The 16,951-nt window shown below is 38.9% G+C and overlaps 4 protein-coding genes across 5 annotated transcripts; 2 read left to right on the top strand and 2 right to left on the bottom strand.

Annotated features, from left to right (window-relative positions):
• Positions 1-831: 831 nt before the first annotated feature.
• Positions 832-3,026, bottom strand: LOC137732513 (uncharacterized). Of its 2 annotated transcripts, none has more exons than XM_068471834.1 (9): positions 2,791-3,026; positions 2,569-2,682; positions 2,403-2,471; positions 2,280-2,299; positions 2,132-2,184; positions 1,990-2,047; positions 1,767-1,845; positions 1,538-1,680; positions 832-1,425 (listed from the first exon to the last, which is right to left on the bottom strand). In XM_068471834.1, the coding sequence occupies exons 1-9, from the start codon at positions 2,975-2,977 to the stop codon at positions 1,378-1,380; spliced, it is 771 nt and encodes a 256-aa protein (XP_068327935.1). In that variant the 5' UTR covers positions 2,978-3,026; the 3' UTR covers positions 832-1,377. The 2 variants fall into 2 exon arrangements, with proteins under 2 accessions (XP_068327935.1, XP_068327936.1); XM_068471835.1 differs by having other exon boundaries at positions 836-1,425; positions 1,990-2,020.
• Positions 3,027-4,146: 1,120 nt separating this feature from the next.
• LOC137730754 (mediator of RNA polymerase II transcription subunit 21-like) lies at positions 4,147-5,179 on the top strand. The gene is made up of 3 exons (XM_068469715.1): positions 4,147-4,503; positions 4,587-4,716; positions 4,969-5,179. The coding sequence occupies exons 1-3, from the start codon at positions 4,234-4,236 to the stop codon at positions 5,043-5,045; spliced, it is 477 nt and encodes a 158-aa protein (XP_068325816.1). The 5' UTR covers positions 4,147-4,233; the 3' UTR covers positions 5,046-5,179.
• Positions 5,180-5,762: 583 nt separating this feature from the next.
• LOC137732052 (signal recognition particle 19 kDa protein-like) lies at positions 5,763-7,892 on the bottom strand. Its single transcript, XM_068471347.1, has 4 exons — positions 7,758-7,892; positions 7,031-7,225; positions 6,823-6,922; positions 5,763-6,101 (listed from the first exon to the last, which is right to left on the bottom strand). The coding sequence occupies exons 2-4, from the start codon at positions 7,205-7,207 to the stop codon at positions 5,968-5,970; spliced, it is 411 nt and encodes a 136-aa protein (XP_068327448.1). The 5' UTR covers positions 7,208-7,225; positions 7,758-7,892; the 3' UTR covers positions 5,763-5,967.
• Positions 7,893-8,663: 771 nt separating this feature from the next.
• On the top strand, positions 8,664-11,754 carry LOC137731034 (ATP-citrate synthase alpha chain protein 2). Its single transcript, XM_068470087.1, has 11 exons — positions 8,664-9,070; positions 9,183-9,344; positions 9,452-9,532; positions 9,816-9,867; positions 9,991-10,105; positions 10,209-10,290; positions 10,407-10,502; positions 10,722-10,823; positions 10,998-11,114; positions 11,215-11,331; positions 11,469-11,754. Exons 1-11 carry the CDS (start codon positions 8,795-8,797, stop codon positions 11,538-11,540), a joined length of 1,272 nt encoding a protein of 423 aa, XP_068326188.1. The 5' UTR covers positions 8,664-8,794; the 3' UTR covers positions 11,541-11,754.
• Positions 11,755-16,951: the final 5,197 nt, after the last annotated feature.

The raw sequence follows: 16,951 nt of genomic DNA, 5'->3' as shown, positions 1-16,951 counted from the left end.
GTGGAAGATGATGGTTAGGTATTTATTGAAAATAATAATAAATTTTTGTTTTATTTTTTTATGTATTTTAAAATAATTTTTAATAAATTTTTGATAATCTCTACTAATTAATGAAACCCTCTTTGTCAACCAAAAGAGGGTGAAAAGACAAATTAGTCTTCTAAAAAAATGATGGGCAATAATGTAATTTCACAGGTCCAAATTTTATTGTCTTTTATCGAAGTCTCACCTACAAGTGATGTTAAAATACCTCCAATATTTAAAAAAAAAAAAAAAAAAACCAAAAACAAAAACCTCCCACTACCCCACTTTTTATCTCTCTCTCTCTCTCTCTCTCTCATTTTCTAAAAAAATGTGTTCATACACACAAAATGTGTAGGCAAATGCTAGTATTTATTAAGTTAATTAATTTGGATCGTTGGATTTGAAAAAGATTGAAATCCAACGGCCCAGAATTGGACACGTGGCCAACGGTAAGAATTCTGACATTTTATCTCTTTTTTTTATTTAAGTTTTTTGGCTGAAAATCCTGGACCGTTGATCTAGGAATCAAATGGCCTAGATGTTGCCACATCACTAGCCGTTGGGTTTGAAATTCAAAATTTTGTTACCGTTGAAAATCTAACTGTTCAAAAAAATAGTTGTTGAAAATCCAACGGCCGAAGACGTGCCACATGGCCATGTCCCGCGCCCTTTTAGTGTGCCTGCATCGGCGGGGCCCACCATCTGGTTGCTATCGGGAACGCACGTGTGTTTCCCATGCGCTTGACGTAAAAAAAAAAAAAAGAAATCTGGCATTCGCTGACATCATGTTGATGCTAGTATGACGTTAGATAGGCCGATTCCTCACTCAGTCCATTTTTGGCCGGCCTACAAACTGGCTTGGACTTTGGGCTGACCTATTTTTAGGGGTTGAGGGTTTTACACAGTGCCAACCTATTTTTTTAGGCTTGGGCCGAGCCTATTTTGGTCGGCTGGAGTTGCTCTAAAGCAAAAAACAAACCAACAAGTCACTCTCAATTCCACAAGAAGCTGAAAATTCAACTGCAATTGAAGAAAAGAACAAGCAAAAATACAAGCCCCTGAAAATGCTCTTATCACAAGCTACGACTGCAAGTTGTAGCAGTTATAGATTAGCTAGGGCCGTCCTAGCTCTGTCCTGGAAACCTCGGCTAAATTTTGGGCATTCCGTTTACTACTGAGCCGGCTTTTTCCTCTTTTGTTAACCGACTAGTAAGTACAAAAAGTCATCTCAAGTAAGAAATGAAACTAGCACATGGTATAGAAGGTATAATTATCAGTTTGAAGTTTCAACACATGCAACAACACAGGTACGGGGAATGATGAACCGTACGAGGTTGAAGATACTTATCTTCCTCAATCGACCGAGGGTTCACGCTTAACGCCTGGCTTTAAAGAATTATCCTGACCAAAAGAAAGGAAATACATGTAATCAAATTGTAGTCAACTTACACACCTCACTCCTATCTGATAAACACGCACTAAATTGCCAAGATAGGAAATTTGTTTCACCAACCTTGGTACAAATGTAAATATAATGAACATCAGGGTTGTTTCCTAGCAATTCCTCCGCTGAGCTTCTTCCATCACCATGCAGCGGTACAGGATTTGTCAGATCCCATATTGGAGGTTCTGGTTTATCTTCACGGGAAAGTTTCCCTGCATACATGGTGATGGCACAGACAGAAATCAACACATATATAACAAAAAAGATCAAATGCCACGCAAAATACGACTCAACGAACCTATCACATGGAGTTTTATCATCCACGAGCATGACTCTCTCAACAAGCGCAAACGATACAATGGGGCACCATATGTGACCTACAGCAGCATGCAGCATGTTTGAGACAAGTTATGGATGCACAAACTGCAAAACAAGAATACGAAAAAAGAGGGCGGGCTGGGCGGGGGAAGGGAGGGTATATCGAAATCATAGGCGGAGAACAAAAAAATAAGCAACGTTACCAGAAAGTAGACTCCTTTATCCTTGAGGACCCTACAGGTTGTTATTAACCGCTTTAATCTATGGTGGGTGAACAAAATCAAGAAAATAAGCAAAACCAAAAGTTTAGGACAACTGCATTTACTTATTAAAAGAGATTTATACCTCCAAACTTCCTCAAGCATATCGGTAGCATTTTGCCGCGAATTACTTCCACACTAAGCATGAAAAATCGCACAACAAAAGAATCATAAATAGCGAAACGACATAAAAACAAGCACAAGAACATAGCACAAGGGTTATCAGCACTTACCAAAAGAGAATCTAGAGTTCCTGAAAAATAAAAATTCACAATATGAAGTGCATTCCGCAGTTTAGTTTAGTTGTGCCGGAGAATATAATTAAATAATTACGACGATAATTAAAAATGAAGTACCTTTGTCAACAACAGCATCAAAGGAAGCAGTTTCGAAAGCACTCATATCTCGAACATCCATTTGCAAATCTAATTAATTATTAATAAACAAAATTAAGAGCTAATTAACCAAAATACAAATAAATAACTCATAAAAATATCAAATTTAAAATATAAAAAAACAGACATTTGAGGTGTGGACGATTCGAGTACTTGCTCTGCATAGTTTGGACGACCACAGATGAAATGTCAATACTAACCACATCCTCGTACCCATCATCAACCATCCCCTCGCTGAACGCTGCGTTTTGGAAACCAATTCCTTTTGAGTTTTGAGTGTGAATCAAATGGGAGATCTGAATCATCTGATCGGGTGAGTGCGGGTGCAGGGAGAAGGCAGAGTACGTACCTGAGTTGCCGCAGCCGACGACAAGGATGCGGTTGTGTTGGTTGGGATGGCGAGGGACGTAGAGATTGATCAGCGGAGCCAAAGATTGGTACTTTTGGTACCAATCGAACGATCCTGATTCGTTGGCGTAGCGGTTGTCCCAGTACCGCGACTCGCCGTACGCCTGCGTCGTCGTTCCCATCGTCATCTCTCTCTCTCAGAGTCTTCACCTTCCTTTGTTCTTCAGTCGGTTTCGTTTTTGGGTTTGTCGTTGTTGCGCTCGCCCGTGATGATATAGTTGCATATGGGCATTAATGTCATTTTTCATGAGTAGATTCCTAGATTGCCACCTGCTGGCGGGTTAAGCCGTTAAGGCACTTGAATGTGTCTTGCCATATGCAGAAAAGTTGATTCTTTTAAGTATCCCTCTATTTACATATAATTTAAAAAATTTGTTTTTTAGAATATCTTTTAACTTTTTAACGTAACAATATGCGATTAATTACGCTGGTGTTGCAAATGTGTGTCTATCTTTTGAAATAAAATTACAAGGCCAAATCATGATGATATAGTTGTTGGCTCATTTTAGTTCTAGCCAAATTATGATTTTGTAATTTCAAAATCCAGGACTTGGAAGTACTTTACGAATAAGCACATATGACCGAAATAAGATGTTTTTGCTAGCAATTGCTTATATGACCATACTCACTTTCAGTTTATTTATTTATTTTTTATTACCAAACAATATCAGAAAATCTTTTTGATTTGCAAAAGTTGCTTATTCTCTTAACATTTTTTCAAACATAATTAGCACTAAGGGTACCCTCAGCAATAATTAGACTTTTTAAGGTGCTGCACATGCCTCTCTAGTGCTAATTCCATTAAAAGAATGGCAAAATTAAACGATTAGGCTTACTATATATTTGTAGCATATTTTAATATTATATAATGTACATGTGTAAAAGACACATCATTGAACAATTTTATTTCATTATATATTGATCGAATGTATTGCATGGCACACTAATTTTTTTTATTAAAGGTAATACACGTAGTCAAATTTAGTAGGATAGATGTGTCATTAAGGACTCGTTTGAAAAATATTTTTAAAATGAATAAAAGCGCATTGGGTGAGATTGATTTTAGATTCTGAAAGTACTTTTAAGTGTTTTTTTAGAAGAAATATCAAATAAGCACTTCAAGTACTTTTTCAAAATCCACTAATAATTAATATTAAAAATATTTTCACAAAAAGTATTTTCGATTATTTTAAAAGTATTTTCAAATCATACTTTTTAAAATGATTAAAGATAATAGTTGTACGAATGTAACACACGTAGGAAGCCTACCAAAGCCCATCGAAATTGGACAAAAGGGGGAACGAACCCAGTACGACGTCGTACTAGTTGATATTCTCCTTCAAGTGTTTCTGCTTCCTGTGTTTTGGGGACAGCCACTAGAGTGATGGACGCAATCAGCCAGTTGCAAGAAAAGGTGAACACGATCGCGACAATTGCTTTCACCACCATCGGAACGCTACAACGGGATGCGCCTCCGGTCCGAATCTCCCCAAATTACCCGGAAGCCGGATCCGCACCGACCCCCAATCCCAATCCGAATCCGAATCCCAACCAGAATCCGACTCCAAACCCGAATCCGACCCCGGAAAGTGACACGGAGTTCGCGAAGCAACCCAAGCTGATGAGTGCTGATCTAGTGAAAGCAGCAAAGCAGGTGGGCTTTGAGTTGGTTGACGTGGCATCTAATTTGTTTTCTTTTTATCAATTAATTTTAATTCCAGGATTGCACTTGTGCAGTTTGATGCATTGGTGGCGGCGCTGCCGTTGTCGGAGGGAGGCGAGGAAGCTCAGCTGAGGAGGATTGCTCAGCTTCAAGCCGAGAACGACGCCGTCGGCCAACAGCTTGAGAAGCAACTGGAAGCTGCAGGTCAGTCAGTGTGTTCAGTTAACTTAACCAGTCACATTTGACCAATAATACGCTAATAGAACCGGTTACAAAATTTTAGTAAAAAATATAAGCCGAGGACATTGAAAATACAGTAATTTGGTACCGAATTATGGTTTATATTCGGCTTATTGTTTGTTCGGTATCTCCTTAATTCTATTTTTATCAAAAGTTTATAGGTACAGTTTCATTTATGTTTCATTTGTTTGCCTGAGTGGTTTTTGATGGTGGCAGAGAGAGAATTGCAAGAGGTCAGAGAGTTGTTTGGAGAAGCAGCGGATCACTGTTTGAACATGAAGAAATCAGATTGAAAAACTAGAGTTGCTTCTTGTTTCTTAGGAAATTTACCACTGTAATTTACGTTTTCTTTTTTAACCGGTTGCTGAGAGTATGGATCTTGTGTAATTGTGGTGACAGTATTTTAGAGTTTATGCTTTTAATTTTGGAAACTTTAATAAAAAGCTTCCAGTACTGTCACTTTAACGAAAAACCACATCTTTATGCTAAAAAGTAAATCCTGATACTTATTCATTTTACCCTTTATTTTGTCTTTATCGTTAAAACTCAAAATTTTTAAGTTTTTTTTATTAATTTTTTATACGAGTGATATTAGAGAAGAATCAAACTCGGACATCGAGTCCAAGAGTGTTGCAGACTTATTAGGAGAGAAGATTCAAACTCAGACATCGAATGTAAGAGAGATGGTAAATCCTGAAGTTATGAGCCTAGGGTTACTTACATGTCAATGAAATGAAAGACTATTCTCCAATCGAAAGGGCGTCTAGCAAAACCTTGAAGAATCCGGCACTACGGACTTTTACTAACCGGTTCACGATGGATACCGTACAGAGAAACCGCCGTTTATATCTGAACGGAGAATGAGACATCATTCGCAACAGATTTGGCAGTCAAGTCACTTCGTTTGTTTTTTGTTTCCATGAATACCAACGGACACGAAAAATGATCTCCAACTTTCCAAAAGGAAAATGTTCTAACAAAACCAAATAAATCATCCTAATCAAACCAAATAAATCATCGTCAAACATGATGGTTGATATTGTCCTGTGTATGCATTCGCAAACTTAAATAAGGTGTACAACAAGAAATGTCTAAGCTGACAATGAGTTTCGACAGATTGAAAACTAGGATCCTATTCAACGGGAGCGTGCGGTTTCTGGTAGAGTTCAATGCCAAAGAAAAAGTATGACGATTTGTGAGACTGCAGCGGCAGAGCTATCTCTTTTTCTTTCCATGTTTCCCAGATTTGGCAGGCCCAGCACTTGAAGTGGATGCAGCGGGCTCCTGCTTCTTAGTCCTACCAGGATGCCTAGGAACCATCTCTGCAACTTTCAGCATCAGCTGTTTTCCTGCAATTCAGTCAAAATAAAAACCAAATAATTATATACATGTATTAATCAAAAGGCACACGAAAAACAAGGACAAATCTTCATTTTATGTTTAACTAAATAACGCAAACAGTTGAGTTGTAGAATGTGGCGACGCCCTTCATAGGATCAATGAGACAACCAGACAAAGGAATCGCTTGCAAACGCTCACTGAAAAAACTTCGAAAACAAAGTCCAGTTGGTAAGACTTATTCTGGCTTTAACTATCTTCGTAAAGGTTGACAATGTTATACATCCGTGGTTCAAAGACGAGAATGGCGAAGAGTGCATATGCCCCACTGTTACAAACAAGGATCTCTGTACCCTATATCTTATTCATTCCCCGTTACCCACCCCAACCCACAGCTTGAGTCACAGATTAGGAGCCTATGATATAAGGTGAGAGTAAACTTGGGGGACTCTAACAGCTAGAAACTGCCAAATATCACAATAGCTTTTGCTTTAGCTATGTAGAGAGAGAATAATTTCACAGGATACCTTTGCTAACACAGTAAGTTTTATCTCAATACCAAGGATTACAAAGAGCAATAATTGAGAATCTCCCTACGATAAATGGGCTAGTCCAACAAAATTAAAGGCTGCTGTTTAATGTCCCATCCCGAAATCTTGCATTAACTGATACATTACTTTGAGAATGTCATAAAATTAAGGGTAAGTGCAATAGTAATACAGTAATACTTACTGGAAGTAATGTCTGGATTATATGGAGTTCCATCTTCCTTTTTGAGCAAGACCCTCACTCTCCCAATTTGCATGAAATCACGTGGATAAGCCTTATCTATCTACAACAGTCAAACACGCCGCATATATTAGCACAAATCACACCCATTACTGGAACTAAACATGCACAAACCTTATGACACAGATGGTGCAAATGTAGCAAAACAAACCTCGATTGCAAATGGGAGTTTAAAATAGCTGCAGCAATCACCAATCTCAGCACAAGTAGGACCCTCGCACGCTTTCGCAACACTGATTCGCCTCCCTTCAGCCACAGTTTTCTTCGAGTTAATATAAACCGGATAAAGAACAACCCACTTCTTTATATTGGGGGTCTCCTTATCCATGACTCAGCTAATGAATACCTACACGATAAAATTATTTAATTACAACACAAACCCATCACATTTCTTTCCTTCCTAGACACAAATGCACAAAAAAAACATCGAAATGTTAAATGGAAAAAGAATATACATTTCAATCAATATGCTATAAGCAAGACGAAGATCAATCAGAAATCCCAATTACAGCTAAATACTCAATGGTTCAAGATTTCTATATATATATATGTATGAATGTATAAACAATACACACACATATATATTCAAGAAAAGCCTGATGATGCAGATCAAAATCAAGGTAATTTAGTACACTATTCTTAATCCCTGACCAACAATCACCCACACAAAAAACAAGGCAAGCACACGCAGATGTAAAAATGCACCAGATCACAGAAACCCTAAAATTCCAGCGACAGAAAGAAAATTCAAGTGGGATTGAATCAATGAACTAACCCAACAAAATAGCAATTGAAGTTTGAGAAATGGGGAGGGGGACGGTGGAAACAAAAAATTCGAGCAATTGAATCGAGTCGAAAGCGTGATCTGAAGAACTTACCAGAAGTTGAAACACAAGCAATGGAGAGTTTGAAGAGCAAGCCGTGATATGCGAGAGACTGAGACTGCAACGGAGATTCGACGACGAAGACCGTCCGCGCGGAAGAAAACATGAGTTTTTACTTTTAACGCCCAATAATTTGGGCTTCACACACTCTTCAAGATTTCAGGCCCGTTTATATTTTTCGGGTTGGGCTTGATCAGCTATAACCCAGCGCATATTCAATAAGGTAGTGCTGTTCATACATTATTTTTTGCCTCCACCGATATACGAATGTTAAAAAATTAATTCTATTCAAGTAGTCTAATAGCTTAGCAAATATGGTATTGAATTTTTACTCATGCCCAAGTTCACCTTTTTATTATTTTAAAAAAAAAAAATTTATTCGATTATGAGATTCAACAATAAGACCTTTTCTAATTATTGACAAATACTTATATTTTTTTTAACAAACGATATCATTTGTACTAAAGGGAATGATGTAGGTTTAACCTCACAATAGACTAGTAATAATGTGGTTCAAATTCGTCTTTGATAATAATCAAATCTAAAACCTTTCACGTACAAGTAAGAAGGAATATCACTATAGCAACAAATACAGTTTTTAATTGTGAAACGGAGAATAGAGTGCTACAATTGATGAAAATCATGAAATTGGTTGTTGAAAATCGTTGGACAAATTAAGAAACTTCCAAAAGTGTGACATAATCAGCCTTGAAGTACCAGCTTCCCACAGTTCGCTAACTACCATGTCTAAAGAACACAAGTGGCGAGAAGTGGCACGTGGCAGGCACACTTCAGCAATCTGATTCTTAACCAATCCACTGGCGCGTGTATGTAGTAGGACTATTTCCACGCGTGTGACTTTACAATCTTATCCAACTGTACACACTCATCAGCCGCACCTGCCAACTGCGCACTTCCCGTTCGCAACAAAACATCATTTGCCACTCCACTCCACCGCACCATACCAGACCCGACCCGACCCGATTGTTCGTATCCGGCGACGCCAGCGTGATCCGAGAAAATCCGACCCAATGGCCCGGAAGAAGATCAGAGAATACGACTCCAAGAGGCTGCTCAAGCAGCACCTGAAACGACTCACCGGAATCGACCTCCAGATCAACTCAGCTCAGGTGACCGAGTCAACGGACTTCACCGAGTTGGCGAACGAGCTGCCATGGCTGTCGTCGACGCGGCTGGTGGTGAAGCCCGACATGCTTTTCGGAAAGCGCGGAAAGAGCGGCCTCGTCGCCCTGAACTTGGACATGGCGCAGGTCGCCGAGTTCGTCAAGCAGCGACTCGGTAAGGAGGTAATTGAATCCGATTTCGTATGATTTGAATCGTCTTTTGGAAACCCGAGTTTTTGAATTAGGATTTTTGTATTTTTTTTGTTTGATGGGTTTTGTGTAAATTTTGGAAAAGGTTGAGATGGGAGGATGTAAGGCGCCGATTACGACGTTTATAGTGGAGCCATTCATGCCTCATGATCAAGAATTTTACCTCTCGATTGTGTCTGAAAGGCTTGGATCAACCGTGAGCTTTTCGGAGTGTGGAGGGATCGAAATTGAAGAGAACTGGGACAAGGTAATGAAAAATTGTGTTTGTTTTGAGTGTTTGGATTTAGGATGGTGTTTTCTGCTTGGTTTTGAGGTTGGTAATTTGCTGTGGCGTTTGGTTTTTATGTTGTATAGGTTAAGACTATATTTCTTCCGACCGAGAAGCCTATGACGAATGACGCTTGTGCTCCATTGATTGCCACTCTTCCATTGGAGGTGTGTGTCATAGATCATACTGTTCTTTTTGACGTTTCTCCATGTTAAGCTTGAACTTCAGATCTCGCAAGCAAATGTGTTGTTATAACAATAAACATGAGCATATACATGAGGCTCGCGACATTGACATGGACTGGTCGCGACATGGACTGTTCAATTTTTTTTGGCTATATTTCTTGTGAATCCGTTTGATTATCATCATTTTATTATTACTACTATGCTCTGTGTATTCAACTTTTTGGTTGGTTTTGGGACATATGCTTAATGTATTCTGCTGTTACAGGTCAGAGACAAAATTGGGGATTTCATAAAGGGCGTATTTTCTGTATTCCAGGGTACGAATGTCCAATATGGATTACTAAAGTATAGAACAGTGTAAAACTGTGATTAGCTATGTAATTAGTTGGGTACATGCTCTTGTTGCTGAGGAAGTTTGCATTCCTGATTTTCTTTTGCAGATTTGGATTTTAGTTTCCTGGAAATGAACCCATTTACCTTGGTTGACGGTGAACCTTATCCATTAGATATGAGGGGGGAGCTGGATGACACTGCTGCCTTCAAGAACTTCAATACGTATATTTCTCTTGATGATTTTCCAAACTTTAGTTCTACCTGTTTCTAGTTAACCACTTTTGGTTTGATTTTTCCTTCTGACAATATTTGTAATACTATTCAGATGGGGCAATGTGGAGTTTCCACTGCCTTTCGGCAGAGTCTTAAGTCCTACAGAAACGTTTATTCATTCTCTGGATGAAAAGGTAAAAACCAAACTGTTCCTTGCGCGGAAAGAAATTTATGATAAATTTCAATTTACTTTAAGGATCAGCACTTTTTTAAGAGTTGTTCAAAATAAAGTTAAACATATATATTGCAGACAAGCGCATCCTTAAAATTCACTGTGTTGAACCCAAAAGGACGCATCTGGACCATGGTAGCTGGAGGGGGTGCAAGTGTTATTTATGCTGATACTGTGAGTAGCCTGAATGCCTGATGTATTGCAACCATATAGCTATACTGTCCCGGTAGCAGCCCTGTCAAAATCTTGGGTCTCCATTTTTGGCTTTAATTCATTGTTTCTGATTGAATGTGCACCTATTGCTATTTCTCCCCTCTGTTTCTTTGAACGTTGGGAACCTTTAAATTCCTACCATGGCCTGTTGTAATATTCTGGCATCTTTATGGGAATTAGGTTGGAGATTTGGGTTATGCTTCAGAACTTGGAAATTATGCAGAGTATAGTGGAGCTCCAAATGAGGAAGAGGTGTTGCAATATGCAAGAGTTGTGGTCGATGTAAGAAGCTTTTCTTTTCTTACGAAAACCTCTTTCTTCTCTCTTGCTCACACACACACACACACACACACACACACACACACACACACTCGTATTTACTTTGTCTGACTACTCAAGTTGCAACCATTACATGTAGCATACACTAACTGCCAATAAAATTCTCATATATTGCAGTGTGCAACAGCTGATCCAGATGGTCGTAAAAGAGCTCTAATAATTGGAGGTGGTATAGCTAATTTCACAGACGTAGCTGCTACATTCAGTGGAATTATTAGAGCCCTAAGGGAGAAGGTACCACCACATTTTGACATTCATATCATATAGATAGATTGGCCTAGTTGGTTTATTTCGTTTTGTATGCTCAAACCGTTTCTTTTTTGCGACATCAAAGGAATCCAAGCTAAAAGCAGCAAGAATGCATATATTTGTGCGTAGGGGCGGTCCAAATTATCAAACTGGTTTGGCAAAGATGCGTGCTTTGGGGGAAGAACTCGGAGTTCCTCTTGAGGTATGCGACTTTCTGGTTTTGACATTTGATTTCAGTTGTTAACAAGCCTTACTCTTGAAGAACGTTAAAAGGGTGAAGTAAAACACAAATAGATTATAACTTATGAGCTGCAAGCCTGACGTCGTTTCTCAATGCAGGTTTATGGCCCTGAGGCAACAATGACCGGAATTTGCAAGCAAGCAATTGAGTGCATTGTGGATGAAGCTTAAGAGTTTCTTATTCGTGGCTCTTTGTATGAGTTTTCCAGCCTCAAAGTGTGTATTATGATTTGGCCAAAAAGGCAAAAAGTGTGAATTGTGAGTTTATCTTGGCAAGATGAGACCGCATAATTTCTTCAGTTTTCCAATCTTTTCAACTATTGTGACTTATTGTGATGAACCATGTTTAAGTGTGTTCTTGTTTTGAAAGGAAATGGTTGCATTGTGTTCTTGTTTTGAAAGTAAATGGTCGCATTACTTTCCTTCCTATCCTTCCGTTATCTGCCCCTTTGACTATTTCAAGTTTAAACAAGTAAGAGGTAATAAGCAAAAGAAAATATTTCTCGCAAAAATTATAGAGACCTTTAAGGAATGAGGAAGCGAGTAATTTTTATTTTTAAACAACGATATTCTACATGTAAGGGGACGGCGATAGTCTACTATGAGGGGAGGGGGTGGATTGGGCTAAGAGAAAATCTAAGATCTATGTGTTTATTAATTTGAATCTAAGATGTTCGAGTTTATGACTTGTTATCGTTCAATAGAGATTAGAGAATTTGAAATGTCATCATTCAGTTCTGAATAAATGTGTTTTAATTTTTTTTCATGTTTATTACTTTACAACTTTACGGAATTAATTTTCACATCCTTATTTTTCTCTTACATACTACATTTCATCTCTCACCTTGTGTTGGATAAATAAAAATAAAGAATCAAATGACAAAGTTGCATTACAAGTTTTTCCTGGCAAATATATAGAGGTAATTTAGCCGAAGGTCAATAAAAACTCTACTATTAAGCCATATTATCAATGACATATTTTATTTTGGACTTAATCAATGATATATTTTTATTAATTAGGTATAGATCAATAACACGTAAGCTTTAAGTAATTATAAAATCCATGAAAACACCAAAATAGCATCCGAAGAAAAAGAAAGGAAGAAGAAGACGCCGCCAATTTTTACATATAGTGAGCAAATGACGGGGAGAAAGAGAGAGAGAGAGTGACGATGGAGAAAAGATAGGGAGAGGCAGAACCAGAACAAAAAGAAGAGGAGGAGCAGGTAATGAATCCATGGATGGTGTCGGCCAAAGGTGGCGGGAAAATCGACTACGACAAGCTCATCGACTAGTTCGGCTGCCAGAGAATCAACTAGCCGCTCGTCGACTGCATCCACCACCTCACCGGCCGTTCTCCCCACGTCTTCCTCTGCCGCGGCGTCTTTTTTGCCTATAGGTCCCCTCTCTTTCTCTCTGTCTTAAGCTTTCTTTTTTTTTTTTTTTTGGAAAAATTGCAAAAAATTGAATTGGGGGTCGAATTTCAAATTTCTTAGATTGAATTGTCAAGGAAGGTCTCGATTTTGGGTGGCCAGGGCTTGGAATCGGAGGCGGGGTGGGGGTATTTGAAGGGGGTGTTGAGCCAGGTGTCAAGGATCTCGATGACGAAGTCGGGTGACGTGGACATGCTTGGGACGACAAAGACGTTGGAGTTGTTAATGGATCAGGCGTTCTGGGCGTCGGAGGAAGTGAGGCACGTGGCAGCAAATACGCCGGGAAAATTGTTGGCGAAGATTGAGATTCCGACGCCGTAAAAGCACATTAACGTAAAAGCACAACATGACATAGACACTGCAAAAAAGTGTTTGAATTCACAGAACAAGAGTGTGAATCCACAAACCTATTTGAATCTCAATGCACAATCACAGAATAGGAAATAAACACTGCAACGTATTTGAATCTCAATGCACAATCACAGAATAAGAAATAGACACTGCAACGAAGTGTTTGAATCCACAGAACGGGAAACAGACATTGCGTTGCAATGTCTGAATCCACAAACCCATTTGAATCCGAATGCACAATCACAGAACAGGAAATAGACACTGCAATGAAGTGTCTGAATCCACAAACCCATTTGAATCCGAATGCATAATCACAGAACAGGAAACAGACATTGCAATAAAGTGTCTGAATCCACAAACCTATTTGAATCCGAATGCACAATCACAAAACAGGAAACAGACACTGCATTGTAGTGTCCGAAAAATGAAGATTGAAGGTGGTGAGAGGCGGGGAGGCTGAAGTCTGAAGGTGGTGGGAGGTGCGATTTACAATGAAGGAGATGGAAAAGTTTGGTGTTTTAAACGGTAATGGCATCATTTGTAATTTTAATTTGATTGAGGTGTTTTAATGTATCTTAAAGTCTCATTGACCTATTTATAATTCCAATAAATTTGATTGACCTATTGTTAATATCATAACTTTTAATTGATTTTATACAAAATCACCCTATATATAAAATAGGGTTAATCTCAGTTTACTAACCTAAAGTTTTGTAATTTTCAACATTTGGTACATGAAGTTTTTTTCTTCCTAGAGTTATTCCTCAAGTCTTAATTTTGGGACAGTTTTGTACCTCTGTTAAGTTAGCCGTTAATTGATGATATGGCACCCATGTGGACAATGACTGGACGCCATGTGTCAATATGGGCTCACGTAGATATTAAAAATTAATTTTTTTAATACCATTAGGAAAGACATCGGTGTTAGTTGGAGTGAGGTTAAGGTATTTAAACTCTTATTTTCTCAGAGATTTGTTGTGAGATATGTGACTTGTGTTGTAATCCCGCATAAAATTTTATTTGTCCAATCATCACTATCTAGTTTTGGGTTAGACATTCTAATACCATCAGGAAACCACGAATAATGCACCAGCGATACCTTGTGAATAAACAAACAAACACACACATAATGCATTTGAGTTGATGGTAGGTTTCTTCTTCCATGTTCAACATGCAATAACTCTGGCCTATTATATATATCTACATACTCATAGGAAATTGACGCTCTACCCAAATGGAAACAAGAAGATGATATGCAGCTACTCATAAATCACTCAACTCAACCTACAAGTTCAGTAGTAATGAAGGGATAAAGGGAAGAAGGATATAAAGAGAGAAGAGAGATATTTTCTAATATTTTCTGATGAATATCCTCCTTCAATACTACCACAATTGGTTACATATATTGTTTCCCAAACACTACAAGCTAGCTGGCATGACTAATCCAAAATACTTATTTAAAAACTAAGCTTGTGATTAAGATAATCATAGCTATAACATTGCCCCATCCTTTAGTTAAACCTTGTCCCCAAGGTTGCAGCTAAAACTTAAAATCTGGAAATCTTGCAGTGAATTCATCATAGTCCTCCCAAGTTGATTCTTCAACATCCTTGTCCTTCCAATGAATCAGCACTTGCACCCCAGCAACATTGTTCTTTTTATACATCCTTCTCTGCAGCACTGCCATAGGTTCTTGGACCTGTAAACCATCATCAGTAACCAATGGCAACAATGGCACCGAATTAACATCAGGACCAATGTGTTTCTTCAAGCAACTGACATGGAAAACTGGGTGTATCTTAGAGGTCTTAGGAAGCTTTAACTTGTAGGCCACCTCACCAACCTTCTCCAACACCTCAAAAGGGCCATAAAACTTAGGGTGCAGTTTGTGATAGACATGAGTTGCTAGTGATTGTAGTTGGTAGGGGATGAGCTTCAAATAAACCAAATCTCCCACCTTAAAGGTTCTCTCACTCATGTGTTTGTTTGCTTGCACCTTCATCCTATTCTGCGCAATGGCCAAGTTAGTTATAAGCATTTTCAACATTTTGTCTTGAGCAATCATGCCTTGTTCCACACTCTCCAGCTTTACTGTACCAATTTCATAAGAAGAAATGTGTGGATGAGGGAAGCCATACACGATTTCTAAGGGAGTGAACTTGGAGGCAGTGTGAAATGAGGTACTATAGCTCCATTCAGCCCACGGGAGCCATTGGAGCCACTTCTTGGGTTGAGAACTAGTAAAGCACTGTAGATAAGTCTCTAGGCACCTGTTGACAACTTCTATTTGGCCATCACTTTGAGGATGGTACCCTGAGCTCAAACACAACCTTGAACCTTGCAGTTTAAAAAACTCATTCCAGAAAACATTGAGGAAAATAGTGTTCCTGTTACTAACAATGGTTTGAGGCATGCCGTGTAGCTTAAAGATATTTTCTACAAATTCTTGGGCTACCATGCAAGCAGTGTAAGGGTGTCCCAAGGCTATAAAGTGTGCATACTTTGATAGCCTATCCACTACCACCAAAATCATAGATTTCCCTTTGCAAGAGGGAATGCCACAAATGAAATCCATGCTTATATTTGTCCATGCTTGTTGTGCTATTGGAAGGGGCTATAATAACCCTGGTGGTGAGATAGTTTCGTATTTGTTGTGTTGACAAATTCTGCACTCGGATATCCAAGCTTTGAGATCCTTCTTTATCCCAACCCAATGAAAACCTTTTTTCAGCCTCTGATAAGTTTTCAGCACACCCTCATGACCTGCTGTGGGAGTGGAATGATGTTCTTCAAATACCCTTCTCCTCCAAACTGAATCCACACATAACACAATTCTCCTTTTGTACTTCAAAAATCTATTATCAACGTGATACTTAGAGGTAACTACACCTTGACCAGTGCTTTGAGCTAGCTTTTCAACTTCTTGTTTTTTTAGCTTAACCCAAAGATCCAGTTCTAAATCTCTTCTTTAACTCATCCAACCACCCAAAGTAGGGGTAGGTGATAGCTAACACTTCATTGTCTTCTTCCAAGGGTAGCTCAGGAAGGGAGTTTGAACCTGGGGCCCTAGAGAGAGCATTTGCCACAATATTTTCTTTGCCATGTCTATACTGCACTTCATAATCAAATCCCAACAGCTTGGAAACCCACTTTTGTTGAAACGGGGTATTTGCTCTTTGACTCAAGAAATATTTCAAACTGTTGTGGTCAGTTTTAATGATGAAATGACGCCCTTGGAGATAACTCTGCCATTTTTTAACTGCATACACGATTGCAATCAATTCCCTTTCGTATGTAGACAAGGCCTGATTTCTAGGACCAAGTGTCTGACTTGCAAAAGCTATAGGTCGGCCCTTTTGCTGCAAAACAACTCCAATGCCCAAACCAGAAGCATCACACTCTACAATGAATGGCTTTGCAAAGTTTGGCAGAGCTAGGAGTTGGGGCGAAGTCATGGCCTGTTTCAGCTGTTGGAAGGCTTCCTCCGTGGCTTGTGTCCAAAGAAATCCATCTTTACCAGTAAGCTTGTACAATGGTTAGCATATTTTGCCATAACCAGGAACAAACTTCTTGTAATAACCAGTCAAACCCAGAAATCCCCTCAATTCCTTCACATTCTTAGGTGCATGCCAATCGACAATAGCTTTAATTTTGGTAAGATCCGCAGAAACCCCTTCAATGGACACTATGTGACCCAAATACTCTACCTGCTGGTGTCCAAATGAACATTTCTGTTTTTTGAGAAACAGTTGATGCTTGAGTAACATCTCCAGTGTTTGTTGCAGATGTACTAAGTGC

The sequence above is a fragment of the Pyrus communis genome, chromosome 4 (genome assembly GCF_963583255.1).
Source record: "Pyrus communis chromosome 4, drPyrComm1.1, whole genome shotgun sequence".
In the NCBI taxonomy this organism is placed as follows: domain Eukaryota; kingdom Viridiplantae; phylum Streptophyta; class Magnoliopsida; order Rosales; family Rosaceae; genus Pyrus; species Pyrus communis.
This window is presented reverse-complemented; position numbering and strand designations above follow the sequence as displayed.